The 15,000-nt window shown below is 35.2% G+C and overlaps 1 protein-coding gene across 5 annotated transcripts in view; it reads left to right on the plus strand.

The window, feature by feature from the left end:
• The window catches only part of AP3B1 (adaptor related protein complex 3 subunit beta 1), a 164,352-nt gene that overhangs the window by 103,698 nt on the left and 45,654 nt on the right, over positions 1-15,000 (plus strand). For all 5 annotated transcript variants that reach the window (XM_072859652.1, XM_072859650.1, XM_072859651.1 and 2 more), the window contains 3 exons: positions 357-531; positions 8,146-8,218; positions 9,082-9,188. In XM_072859652.1, coding sequence (XP_072715753.1) covers positions 357-531; positions 8,146-8,218; positions 9,082-9,188 — 355 coding nt within the window. The remainder of the gene's footprint in view (positions 1-356; positions 532-8,145; positions 8,219-9,081; positions 9,189-15,000) is intronic.

Genomic DNA, 15,000 nt, shown 5'->3' on the forward strand with positions numbered 1-15,000 from the left:
CATAGGTGGAATAGTCTGAAAGTTTCTTTATATAAAAGCGTGTCTGCTCTTCTTTCTGAATTGTCACAAGATTGATGCATGCAAATAATATTTTTAATATTTAATATGTTCACATTTTTGTTAGGCTGTTTCACTGGTTTAGATTATATGTGATGCTTTATTGTGTAACATGATAGAGCGATTTTGTGTACCCTTAAATAAGCTACTATTTCTGCCATCTTAGCTGAGTTTTTTTATCATGAAGAAATACTGACTTAAAACTCATTTAATAAAACTAAAATGTTTACGTAGGATATTGCCTAAGCAGATTCCTTTGGTGCTTTTATGTGTCTCCTAAAATTATTTTTAATATGTAGTGATTCAGAGGACATTAAAAAGAAAGCAAAGGGGATCTCCAAAAAGAGAAGCACATCCAGTTCCTCTGATACAGCATCCACTTCATCAGAAGAAAGTTCTTCAGACTCCAAGTCAGAATCAGACTCTAAAAGTGACTCTGAGTCTGGAAAACCTAGAAGTGCTACCTCTAGTAAGGTAAAATATGTTTTTTTAAAAAAAAACCCAAATATGAAAAGATGCATCGAACCATCTATACATATTTCTTTCTGTGGGAATGGAGATGGGTAGTGGTTTTATGGATATCTAAAAAACCAGAATTTTGGAAAAAAAATGTTGACCTTTCATAAAAAGACCAATCCCAAAGTAGTTTTATAGTTTAAGCAAGTAAGAGTATTTTACTTTAAAAAAGCATATTTTGGTTTTAGTTCTGTTATATTTTTACTCCAGATAGATGAAGAATAATAGAACCTAATTATTTTTTAGATTACTGTTGAACTGGTGAAAGCACAGTACATCAGTAGTTCACAGAAATAATATCCTGATTTGTGACAATTATTATATTAGAATGGGGTCTTAAAGTGTAACTACTACAGGACCTGGGTCTGACAGGAAGCAAAACCAAGAAACAAATGTTAGTACCTTGTTTCTTAAGAGTTTGGAGATATTCTAGTAGAACCACTAGCTTCGTTTTAAAATTTCCTGTTGGAACTGAGAATAGTGCAGTTAATGCATCTATACTTGAGGTACATACATAGATTTGTAGAATTAGTATTCTTAATGAGCAATCAACTTTTTATTGCTCTCTGTGTTTGATAAGAATAAAGCTTATAAAGGGTTCTGTTACTTCAAATTGTGTTGGCTTTCTTACAACGTTTATGAAGTAGCAAACTTTCAAATATGTCTTTTTTAAATTGGATTTGGAAATGTGTGAAGATGCAAAAGCGTTCGACAGAGCCATTTAAGTTTTAATGTCAGTTAAGTTTTAATTGCTTACCTTAGTGAAGAAAGAGAGGTGAAAAGTTCATTATATTCAAGCTAGCATTATAGAGCTAAAGCTAATAGCATGAATTGGTTTCTGTTTCTCTACCTACCTTTCATTTTAGAAATAAATAAATGAGGAACTTTATGCTAGATCTGTTAAGCTAGAAGAGTAAAAGAATTTCTGAAACTTACTGTTCTGTTATCAGATATTTCCTGTGCATTTCTTCCTATATATTTTATAAAAATTTGAAGGGTAGAATTGGAGCTCAGAAGTTTCCATTTTAATACTAGTATGTGGTTTTGAAAATTAAGTGATACTCTGATCCATTTTAAATTAAGCCAAGAGATTTTGGTCAGGACTCCTGTATAGATTGCTGAATAGTCAAAAGAGACATCATTTGGTGCATTTGGTGCAATTCTACAAGCTGGTGGACAGGTGTGTTTTGAACAGTTAAGAGGGAAAGCTGTAACTTCATTAAGCTGTTTCCGTGTGCATTTCCTTTTATTGAGGAGGTAAGGCTCTCTATTTCTGTAAATCTTGAACTTACATTGTACATGGTCTTTGTTTTGTAACATTATAGGTCCACCTAGGAACTCCAAGTTGTAACCTTAGCTTTTAATCTATTCCTTTCTTCTACCAAGTAGAACAAAAGATGAAATGAGACTGTAGCATTTGAGAAATGGAGGTGTGTTTCCATGGTTTGATCATTGTTTCCTGCCCAAATACCACACTGGGTAATGCACCTATGACAAAGTTTTTTCTGGTAGAGAAGCCAAACTGGATCTTGCCAAAAAATGGTAGCACAACAAATGTAATGTAAATCATCTCAGAATAAACTCCTTTGACACTAGATGGGACATGAATTAATTCTAAAATATTAGCTTGTCATATTAGCACAGTATTTTTTCACCAGAAAGTAATAGGTACTCTGACCTGCTTAGTTCTGAGCAGCCACTGCAAAACCATATTCAAACAATAGTGTCTTCTTTCTGCTGCATTTGTCCTTTTCTCTCAGGATACCAGCACCATTGTTCATTATTTCTTTCACTACAGTTATCTATACTGTTCTGGTTCTTTCGCAGGATATGTGAGGACTACTAGCATAAGAAGCTTTTTGTATTTTAAAACAGCAGTTGAGAATGAGTGAAGTCAAATATACTGAATAATATGAGAACTGGAATGCCCGAGAAGCTTGGGATTGTTTTGTTGAAGTCAATGGAAAATTGTCAAGCCCTTGGATTTTAGGAGAAGAGAAAGAATGTTGCAGTAGTCCTGAAGTCTTACTTGATTAAGAAGAACCTAAAAAGAAATGTGTTAGGAACAAAAAGTATTTATAAGTAATTGACAGAAGACTTGATCAGAGTCAAAGGGCAGAACTAAAAAATTGCAAAGCTTTTAAACATCAGAAGAAATATTAAAACAAATAGCAATGAGTTTATATGCATGGCAGCAAGAAAAGAAGCAAGGAGATTATTGAAGAGAAAAGATAGCATAGAGCTCACTACGCAAAAGCTGAATGTCTATGTTCCTTAAATTCTTTTTCACTAAGAAATTAGCACATTTAATGTAAGGGCAACAGGCTATGCCTGATGGACTGTAAAAAGCAATGGTCATATATGAAGGGGGCGGGGAGGAGTTAATGTAATGCTCTTGAACATAGAGGACTGTTTCAGTGTACTATATTAATCTCCAGGACCATGAAGTTGGTTTCCATTTAAGCCATGTTGGATGCCTGCATTTATACTTGAGGTGTTTCTGATACTTGGTTATATCCAGAAGTGTAATTGGATGAGGAGGTGGGGGGACTATCACAGGTATTTTGTGTCAAAGGTGATTGTTGTGCTAACTAGCTTAATAGATTATTTTGAGAGAGACCTGTTTTGAGCCCTGTGATGATAGGTGGAGCTAACTGATGATAACCTGGATAAGCCCTTCCAAGCTGGAAAGACAAGCAATTCTTAACAAACTTTAAAGAACATTATAGATAAAGTCTTGTATAGAGCCCTTCTGTCGAGGTACATTTTACAAGAACCACCCATGTTTATTTTATTTCCAGGAAAATCTTGGAATTTTCCTGCTTCCTACCTGACTTCTTTTCAGGCCATCCAGGAAGCAGTTGGTTTCAGCCAGGCTCTCAGAAATGCATGTTTTTATGCTGATAGATGTTTATTGGAAGAGCCACTGCTTATATTATTCTGCCACAGGGTATTCTTAATTTGGTCAGTGTATATGGGGAGATGATTCATTAGGATTTCCTTTCCTTTTGAATAAAACTGAAAAGATTTTCTGAAATACATATTGAAGAGTAGTTAGTAGGCTCTATTTTTATAGCTTCTCAGTTTGCCACACATTATGAACTATGTTACATACCTGATGTTTTGGGTGGTGTTTACCATTCTATATGTTTTGTTGGGTACCATTGCCGTTCAGCAGACTTTTCATAATAAAAAGGTTTGATTACACTCACATGGGAGCTTAATTTGTGCATACAGCCATGCATTTACTAGCATTCAAATAGGTTACAAAAACTTCAGATTATTTTTCCTGAATATATTATTAATGCTTTCATATTTTTTCTCTTGAAGAATCATTTTGAAAAAGCTGTTGTGTTCCCTGTAATTGAGCTGCAGTGAATAGAAAAGTCACTCTCTTGTACTGCAGCGTTTTATATAATTTTGAAATATAGATAGTTTGAGGTATTCAGATACGTATTATACTGTAAGCATAAATACTGTAGAGCTAAAATGCAGATTTGAGGATGATGCATGTATAAGTAGGTGTCTCTACAGTTGGATTTTAAAATCAGCTACTGTTGACCTCCTTATACAAGTATAATACAGTCACTCAGCTGTTAAAAACCTGATCCACTATTTAAAAAATATACAAAAACAAATTGTCTATCTTTCTGCCTGATCTCTTTTCAAGTGCTAACACAATGGAAACAGTGGGTGATCTGTCAATGCATTTGGATTGTCAATGATGGTTTTGTATAAATATTGGGAGGATAAGAAATAAAATTCGCACAGCAAAATATGATTTCATCTGCCTTTTCTCTGCAGCTCCATGGCTCATGCTGCTGTGTGAAATTCTCATTTTACACACTTTGCAGGCGGAGCACATGAATTATGCATTGAGCAAGAGAAATCTCCTGCTTCGAGTCCTATATGCATTTACCAGGTTCTATCTCTATTACCAAGATGAATTGCAAATGGAGAAATGTTTGATGGAATATAGCTTAACTTCTTTGTTTAGTATTCCGCTTTTCCCATAGTGAGCTGTCTTGGTAGGAAACTGTTTGGGTTCTATTGTAGACTTAGTTTTAAGAAAAAAGATGAAAAATTATGTTACAGAGAAATGCCAGACACGTCAGAGCCTTTTTATTGTCTTGATTTGGAATGCACAGCTTTTTTCATTCAACAGAAATATCTGTTGGTAGTGTTTGTTGCAGTCATTGGCTATTTATTATTCCTAGAAAGCCAATCAATTTTCTTTTCTTGGAAAAACCAAATTAAAAAATAATCATGTTTGTAATAGGCAAGACCCATGTAAATAGATTTCTTTGGTGTTTTGTATGGAATTGCACACAATTAATATATAACCATATATAGAAATACACATATAAATATGAAAATGTTTGTGTGTTTCTGTGTATATATAGCATGCATACACACACATATAAGTAGCTGAGTATTTACTTAAGTTTGACACACTTGACTGAAGTAGAAAATAAGGCATGATCATACTTAACTTTATCTTGATTTAGTTAGCTTCTGATTTTACATTTCCCAGATGGCAGGGTTGTTTTCTGGTTTTTTGTTTGTGGTTTTTTGTTTGTTTGTTTTTTTACCGTAAACTGATGTACTTAAGTACAGTATTCTAATAAAGTGTGCAGTGGAAGTTTTTCTTACCATGCATTACCTTGATGTAATGACTCTGTACTTGTGCCTTATCTTAGGACCATTCTATTTTATTTTGAAGTATAAGAAATAAATTCTCTTGAAGGATTTTTTTCCCAATTTTTAAAGATGAATTACGTAGTAGATTCAAAATAGTATCAGTGCAGAAATTCATTTTATCTTATGGAATTACATATCAAGCTTTGTGATATGTACTTAGTAACTACTTTAGAATGGCAAAATATATAACAGAAAAAACAAACTGAAGCATACTACTGGTGTTATTTGTGACAGAATGTCCAATCTTAATTGCCTTCAGTAAACAGATTAACAGTAAGAGGATTTCTTGGCTCTGACTCCTAATTTTTTTAAACATCTTGACCTAGCAATGCTGCCATTGGCAGAACTGAAGCGTATTCAAAATTCTCATCTTTATGCTACAGCCTCTCATGTGGGTGAGCACTTTTTATAGACTTTAATTGGCTGCATAATAAAAGGGAATGGAGAAATCCCATCTCTACTGGAATAATTAGCAAATATAGAATTCTAGCTAAAAATAACCTTTGAACCTTAATCATAGTTGAAGATAGAACTGTATCTTATGGATAAGTGGGGATAGGGAGTGAAAGAGTTCGGAAATGGAGGGTTTCTTTAAAAAATATATTTGCATTTTGTTTAACCATGTTCTCCTTTAGTATGTTCTGGTGTCTGAAGATTTTGTAGTTTAGCAAAAAAGTTGTGATACATAGTTTGTGGTAAAAGTGCCACAGGTAACAGCTAAACCCCTGATTCAGGGCTAAATAGTCACCACATGGTGCTATAAGACGACTTGGAATTCATTAAAAGAATTTTCATGAAATTGTTTCACTGACACTTCATAGACATGAGTAATTCAAGTAGAACCTGTAACTTATGAAGTATACTATTTATCCTTATTTCACAGATTTAAAAAAAAAAATAGCCAAAAGAAGCTTAATGACTTGTCAGTAATCACACTGGAAGAGAAAAATGAAGTCTGGTAGTCGTGACCAGAATGCAACTCAAGAGAGCAGGGTTCTGCAGCAGAGTCCCTCACTAATTCTGAACAAGGCATATAAGGAATGGAATAACATTAGCATCATTTTAAAGATATTTTGTAATATTTCCTTTGTCCAGAGGAGTTTTGTGTTTCAGATACATCAGTGGTAGCAGAACACTCAAATACTATAGTGATAAGGACCATTGAAGTATGTTGATTTAAAAATAATTTTAAAAATAGTGGCTTCCATTCTTCTCTGTCCACAAGATTTTTCTCCTCCCAGAATATCTAAAGCACATCTGTAATGATCACATAAGTGACTAGTGTCTGCTTGAGTGATGGGTTTATTGGAAGAAAATTATGAGCAATGTCATTTTGGCTCAGGTTAAGCCTGATAGTCATTAACATCAACAGCTTCAAATAGTGAGAACATTAGCTAGTTTCTTCCATGTTCTTTGGAGGGAACCATGGAATTTCTCCCAAAATTGGAAAAAAATAGATTCAGCATTATAGTTAGTTTGCAACTGAGCATGAGGCTGAGAGACTAGAAGAAAGGGAATGCACCTTTAGAAAAGAGGGGTCATTTTATTCTATGGTGGTAGTCAAAGAAAGTGATTCTAGCTGCTGAGAGGACTCCAAGCTCTTGTAGGAATTTGTATCCTGAGTGCCTGAAGAGGCTGTGACAGCTTGCAAGTAATGCTCAAGAAATGGAAGCCTGGGTGGGCATATGGAGTTTTACTGATTTATTTAGACCTGGTCATTTATTAGAAAAGGTAAAAAATAATATATGGATATACATTTGGCTGTCACATGCTGTTGAAGAGGAAACTGGTAAACTAGAAGGTTCACAGAAGTGTGTCTCCTGGAAAGACTATGTTTAAATTACTTGCAATACCTTGGGTAGTGAGCAATGTCTTAAGGTCTAAAGGCAGCTGACAAATTCTCTGAAAGAATGACAAAGCCTTCTGTCCAGTGAGTGAACCAGACAGATCAAAGGCAGAAGGAGACCTTCAGCCAATCCAGACGAAGGATGCTTAAGAGTGGGTGGGAATAGCATGATGGCAGACTGTCTGATGAGCATCCGGTGGGTAATGTATCCACGTTCTGGCTACATCCAAAAACCAATCCTTTTTATGAAACCACCCTATTGGGAGTCCATATTGAGCTGTGACACACTAAATCCTGTCCTGAATCATCACTGTCTAGACATATTCTGTAGGTGTGGCCAACATTCACTCTTACTAGATTTGTTTAGAACTTTTTATTTAGCTATATGGAAAGAAATTTTGTTGAAATACTCTGTTTGCCAAGTCACTGAGATTGCTCTATTACTGCTCTACTCTTTACTTAAAGTACTGCCAATGCTTATTATTAGAACTCATCATAAGGTTTAAAATTGAAACTTTTTTGGTGACAAAAATCAACTTTTTGTTATTTGTCCACCAATTAAGTAAAATCCCAGTAGATGATGGGACAGGGTTCCATACTCCTACATAAGTGCAAATAACACTACTTTCTTATTGAATGGATTGTGTCCTGGTTTTCATGTGGAAACAGAAATGTTAGTACCAAGTCTTTTGTCTTAAAAAAAAAAAAAGCTTCTATCTCTGTTTTGATGGTCTCAACAGAAGTGTCTGATCTGTCACCAAAAATTTTCTTCAAGTAGCAACTATTATTAATATTAAACGAAAACATGGGCTTCAGAGGAGTGAATGTAACTCAGATATGGAGTTTAGGTTCAGCTTACCTGTACAAAGAAATCTTTCTCACTAGGTGAATTCTCTGAATGCTGAGCCCTGAAAATGGATATTTTTTCTTTTACAGCAGGGAAAATACACTTCGCTTTATAAAAGTATTATAAACTTTTTTTTTGCTGATATGGTAAAAGGTTAAATATTCATGTATTTTGACAGAAAGAAGAAAAAACAGTACAAGATAGAAGAGCTCCAAATAAACAAGATGTGTTTCTCTTAGATTTAGATGATTGTAAGTATCTTGATTAAAGCCTCATTTTTCCCGTGGCATAAATTCGATTTGGTTAATTCAATGAATTTTAAATGTCTGAAACATTGATTCTGTTCATTTATCGTACCAGCTTCCTGGTACAATATTTTGACACAAAAAGTATTGCTTAGACTATCAACTTATTTTTAAGCATAATTATTACGTGATTTTCTTTGGTTTAGAACTGAGAAACAGTTTCAAAAATTATAATGTATTGGTATGTAAAACATTTATTTTGAGAATTTGTGTATGTCTGAACTTGTTTTCTCTTAAAGTAGGCTTATTTTCTTATGTGCCAATGGATGTTACTTGTACAACATCTGTGCAATATATGAACCAATTGTGGCACTATGATAAGATGCAGATACACTATGAAAATCACAGTTTTGAAGAACAGATTAAAATGTCATCTTGGAAGGGTAGGGTAGAGCTAGCACTGGGTTTTGGCTATGCTTTGTAGTGCAGTTCTTCAAGTTTACTTCTATAGGTGCAACACATGTTAGAATTGCATTAATATGTACTTTGCACATAACTTGTAAATGAAAATGTGCTGCATAGTATGGATCAGACTGAAGGATAAAATAGAGGAAAAAATGGGAAAGGAGGACAAAATATTTTTAATGTAAATAACTTGGTCTATATTTTATTTATGTTTTCATTGTTTATTTTGAGTATTGGGGCTATATGTCTGAAAAAATAATCTGCTATTAAGAAACATATATACAAGGATGAAATAATTAGATCAAGACGTAAATCTTTTTACGCTTAATGAAGATAGCTCATTGACCTTCCTAGTATTTTATTTTTTTTTAAAGTTAATTATCACATGCCTTTTTACTTCCTAGTCTGTCCTGTGACAACTCCTGTGGCAGTTCCTACAGCAGCTGTTTTGTCCCCAAGTTTAACAGCTGACCTAGAGGGATTAAGTCTGTCGAGTTCATTAGTCATTGATGTAAGTAGCCTTTAAAAAGGGGGGGTGTGGGGGGCGTGTGTCTTAATTTTAAGCATTTCATGTGTTTTTGAGCCAGTCATTAAAGTGATTTTTTTAAAGTACTTTCACCTATAAAGGTCTTGTATGAAATTCTGGTTTACATGCAAGTCTGGCAGCTTTTTTTGATCTGTAATAATTACATTCTGAGACATTGAGAAAAGTATGAATATTGCACATCTGAGCAGGATGCCTTCAAGGATTTTTTACCTTGTCTTTCAATCCATCTTTTTCTCTGCTTCAGGGAAACTTAAATTCACAAATTAAGTATCCAAACTATACAAATCTTACAAATCATCTAGTTGCTACACTATCAAAAATAAACTACAAGAAAATAACATACCTGTTAATCCTCAGCCTGTTTGTTTACCTTACATGCCTCCAATTATGCCATTTTGCTACTTGGAAGTAATTTTTCATGAACATACAAAGCACAGCCCCTGGGTGCAAATAAAAAGGGTATAGATTTACAATCAGTGGTGTATCAGTATGTGTCATGATTCATTCTGTTAGTGCTTTCTGCTTTGTAGCAGTTTCCATTAGGGAAAACTATAGGTATACTATCAAAACTATAGGTATAATTAAGGTTAGCAAAGTCATGAAAGTAGAGGGCCTTCCATTGTTGGAGGAAATGATAGTAGTTTGTGCTGTTCTTTTTTGGTTGGGTTTTTTTTTTTAGTAATTTTGTGTGTCCAGTTTACATTTGCAATTTAATAAGGAATTGCAGCAGTACAACATAGGATACTTATCCTTGTCAAAGTGGATGGGAGTGACCAGAAAAAAATACCAGAGGCACAGGCACTTTTTAGCCTAGCCTTTTTTTCTAATGAGGCTGGTATATAGAACCTACACTGCAACTTTAATAATTGCTGGTAAAGTACTTTGTGCTGGCTTTGGGAGCAATACATTTGCAAAATCAAATACTTTTACATAAAGGAGGTGCATGAATTATTTGACTCAAGAAATAAAGGGTTGTAGCTGATTGTTCGGTTTCATGTTTACAGGCTTTAAAATTTGATGTTGAAAAGGTAGACTTTCAGATCATGTGTTGGATATTAGCCTTATCAAAGACAATTGTGATGCAATTTAAATTTCAAGCAGAGCAGTAACAATCTGTGGACATGCAGTCACTTTACCTGATGGAGTAGTTGTTCACCTGTCACACAGTCTAAAAATGCCAGAAATTCTCTTCCGTGTTATTTTGCAGTGCAGTATGCAGCGTTAGGTGGCAAGCCTGAGTTTAACTACAACTGTGTTGTTATTCCTGTGATTGCAATCCCACAATTGCTTCTTTGCCATCCTTTATGGCTTTGACAACTCAAAACACAGGCAATCATCTGTTTTCCTGGCTCTGGGTTAGCTTAAGAATGACTCTGGTGTCTTTGCTTTACTTCAGAATTACCATATTTGAGGGTAAGTTAAAGATAGCAATCAGTAAGGTTGGATGCTTGAGAACACCCCCTGTTTGCCAATGTCTTTAGTCCTTTCATTGTCTACAGTACCTGAACACATGTTCCACTCCCACATTCATGCTTGCTTTCTTCCTGATTGCCACTATTTGTTTGCTAAATTGCTTCTCTGCATTCTTCAGAAGGTAACTGCAATGAAATAGAGGTGTTAGATAGAAAGAGCTAGAAAGTGTAGGCTAAACAGTGGAAGAAGTTATGCACGAAAGGGTTGATTCTGCAAAATGCCTCTTTCTTGGTACTGCTGAGTTCCTAGTAAAACTTGTAACCATCAAGGAAGCTGGAACATTTCCTCATACTCCCTGCTCATGGTTTGGGCTGTATTCATGTTCAGATGTAAGCTCAACTCTGATTGCTGTTGATAATTGTTGCAGATGTACGTGAGGTCCTTTGCTGACTTTTGTGCACGAGGAAGCAACAAAATTAAATGTTAAAAACTCTTCTTTCAAATTATATCCATAAAAAGTCTTGCATACAAATAGTTAAATAAGTATTGTCACATGTTGTTCAGCACCATCAGGTAATTTTCTAAAAATGAAAATATAAGATCACCTTTTAAGATTTTATGTGGGAATGCCCCTCTTAAAATAGTATTTTGAATTTAATCTGTTATGACTAATTCTAAAAATAAGGAGGATAGTTGTCATACTTCAGAAAACTTTTTCTTCCTTCAGTGGGAGAGAAAATGAATTTAACTGTAGGGCACATGCCAAACTAACAGTGAGAAATTAATTTATTACTAGGCAATAGAGAGCATGGAGTAAAAATAGATAAGTACAGTATATGACCCTAATATCTAAGAAATGTAGCAGCCACTTATCTTGGAATATGTCAGGCAGTCTATTATTCAAATCATTCAGCACTGTAATTGGATACAGCTTTTAGAAAACTTATAACTCCAAATTCATAGCTGCTGAACATTGTAGAAAGCATAAATACAAGAATGGTTTTACAGTAATGGTATGGGTCTCTTTAAACCTACAAAACCAAATATCCTTGAATAGAAACTACAGTGCACAACATGATGCTTTGTCCTATGGCTCATTTGTTTTTATGATTCATGTTTACATATAGCACACTTCTCCCTCATATAAACGCACACATGCATATTATAGTTTGTTCCAGGAAAAACAAAATTATCTGGTAATTTATGGACAACTTTCTTCTAACTGGATGCAAAACATAGTAAATCCTTGTGCATGCTTCTGCCCTGGTCCATATAGTCCATCTTCAGGTGGCTCAACCGAACCAGGTAACTGAGGTTGCCAGAGGCTACTATGGGACTTTTCAGGGTGTGCACGCAAGAGAATTCAGACCTAAGTGCTTGGGGAAACTCTGCATTTGGAGTCAATTGAGTTTTAGATGGATACATTTGCAGGCTTGAAAGATACTTGAAGATGTGGTGCCAGTGAAAAATAGGAGGCAAGAGAAAGCTGCAGGCTGTCAGTGTAAAGCGGTTATCTGAAAACACTGGAAATGGGTGTTGTCCCCTGTATGGGTGTATAAAGTGAGAGAATAGGGAAATGAAAGCAAAACTCATGAATGACGTAAGGACCAGGAGGGTTATAACCTGCTGGAAGAGGAGAGCTGTGGTATCAGAGAGAAGCTGAAGAGGGGAGTGATCATCTGTTCCTACTGATCACAGCTGATGAGAAAAAAGCTAAACCACCTGTTCTTTCTCATTAGGATTTTAGATGGTAAAAATGTACAAGCAACTGCTCTCCTAAATGTGTAGAGCCCTGAGTATGCCGCATATGATCATTAACTGGTAAAATGACACATACTTTTAAAAATAAAATTAGTGAGAAGGGAATACTGCTTTGGTAGCAAGAAATTTGTTATTATTCAGAAAAGTGTTAGTGCGAGGGAGAATTGACAGCTGAATATGAGCTCTGATGGTAGCAGCAGTTGGATGGGCCAAAAAGTGTGTGGAAGTATGGGCTGAGTTGAGTAGGATTTGAGGGGAGAGGATTATTTCCCCTGCCACAAATAGAGGGTAATTTGGGGAAAAAGTCAAGGGTGAATAAGAGAATTTCATCATAAAACCATGTAGCAAAAGAAGGGAAAACTCTTGTTGTAGTGAGGAGGTACTTATAAAAATATTTGATGCAACAATTTAGTGTTGCCATTAATTACTGTGCATATGGAATTATGGTATAATTGTAGAAGCGGTACCTCTTTACTTACTAAGGTTTTATTCGGCGTGTTCAGTGTATTCTCTTGATACTAGTTATTACCAATTACACGTTTTTATTGTTTCCTACTACTCAGAGTTCCACAGAAACTGTTTAGGAAGGGAGGAGTAAATCATCTTGTTTTCTGTCCCATGTCTTCTACAGAACTTTTGACTGCAATCCACTTTGAGAACTTCTTTAGAGTGGTGATGCATAGAGCAGAAATAATAGCTTTTGACAAAAGTCAAGGTCGAGCTGCAGACCTGCCAAACCAGGTGATAAATACATTTAATTTCAAATTGAGCACACTTACAGAATTCCTTGAGAAATAGTAAATATAAACTCCCTCAATATTCAACTAGAGATATTTTCAGAATAGGAGAACACCTTAAATGGTATTTTCATTTCTAGGTTGTTGAGGTAGTCTTTACGGGGGAAAACTTTCTTATCATTTAGGTTGCTTTGTCGATTTAGGCTGTTTTGAATTCCACTATAGCAAGTGTTAAGACTGACTCTCAAGTATATTCTTTTCCTGTGTGAAGCATCTCTTCTTAGAAGTACCAGGAACACAAGGATTGCAATAATGGATTATATCATGGCTCTAGTCTGGTATGCATCTTGCAGGAAAGGTTAGCCTGAGGTGCTTAAGAATTTGCAAAATCCTACAGTAGAGAAATGAATAGTAGTTCTTCCAAGTGGTTATTGGCATGCACTCAACTTCATGAGTTTTATTTTTTCAGAGCTTTATTAGCAGCAATTATTCTATAACAAGATACATTTAACATTCATATCAGCTCTGATTTGAGTTCTTACCTCAGGAATGGCTGTATCAGAAGAAACATTAACTTGTTAATGTCATGAAGGAGATGTAGCGCAATCAGTTGTGATATCAGCGGACTGCGTGTGATCGTTTGACTAGATTCTTGGTATTTTTCTGCCCCATGCTCTGAGACATTTTGATCAACTACCATTGTTTTTTAAGTAACTAGTTTTATATATCTGTAAATATATCCAGTCCCTCTTAGGATGCTCCTAAAATTTTTTACTTGGACAAAAGATGTTTCTTTTAAATCGGTTTTCAATGTTAGCCACATCTTCTGTTTTATCAGATGTTTTTGTGGTTTTGTGTTAGGATAACACAGGTTTATGGTATCCTTGATATCATTTTATTATTTTTTATAGTTTACTATTTGCCCTCTTGTTTTTCAGCTTCCTATGAGAAATGTCTTACCCTTTTGGTGTCTCATCACAGGAGAGTTTTTTCCTATGCATTAAATGTTTTCATTATACTTCTTCTGAAGCCCACCTTTTTATATAAAGATTGAAATTGGGGAGGTGAAGGGGGAAGTGTGCCACAAGATAGTCTCCATGTATCCTATCCCTGTGCGTGCTTATAACTTGTCTGCATCATTGACCACACTTGCACACTGAGGAGGGATGTTTTTGGAGTTCTGCGTAGTTTTCTCTCCAGCTTTGTTTCTTAAGATGGTGCTTTTTCCATGTGGAACAGTTTAACATATCTGTGTTGTCTCCATTTCCCCATACTTTGTGCTCTACAAGATTTGTAACTAGCACAAGGCTTAATTGAAACCACTTTTTACAAATATCATATGTTAACAGGGTGCCTGGGAAAGTTTGTACCTATGAAGCAAGTGAAAAGGCGTAGTCTTAAATTTAAGAGTTAAAAAGCAACTTGCTCTTAGTGCCGCCCAAAATTCAGCTAAGGAGCTGATTAGGTGTGACTGATGCTTGTGGGAAGGCGGCGTGGTCCAGTGGATACAGAACTGGGTGTTACATATGGAAAATGAGTTCTATTTTGGGCTTACTACTTGCTGTGTGATCTGGAGGGAGTAACTTAATCTTTTAGTTTTCCATCTGAAAAATGAGGATAATGATGCTTACTCACCTTGGGAAGGCACTTGGAGATCTACAAATGAATGTAGCTGCTCATCAGCAGATATTAACCATTGCCAAGACAGAAGAAGGAATGAAACAAAGACTTCCTGCATACTTACTTTTATTTTTCTGTGTTTATATAAATTTGCTGTATAAGAGTGTGTTCTTAAATTGGTAACATAGTATATGTTACATTCAATATTTGAAAGTTATAATGTCCTTTCTGGAATTGCTTCCACA

The sequence above is a fragment of the Ciconia boyciana genome, chromosome 4, assembly GCF_034638445.1.
Source record: "Ciconia boyciana chromosome 4, ASM3463844v1, whole genome shotgun sequence".
Taxonomy (NCBI): domain Eukaryota; kingdom Metazoa; phylum Chordata; class Aves; order Ciconiiformes; family Ciconiidae; genus Ciconia; species Ciconia boyciana.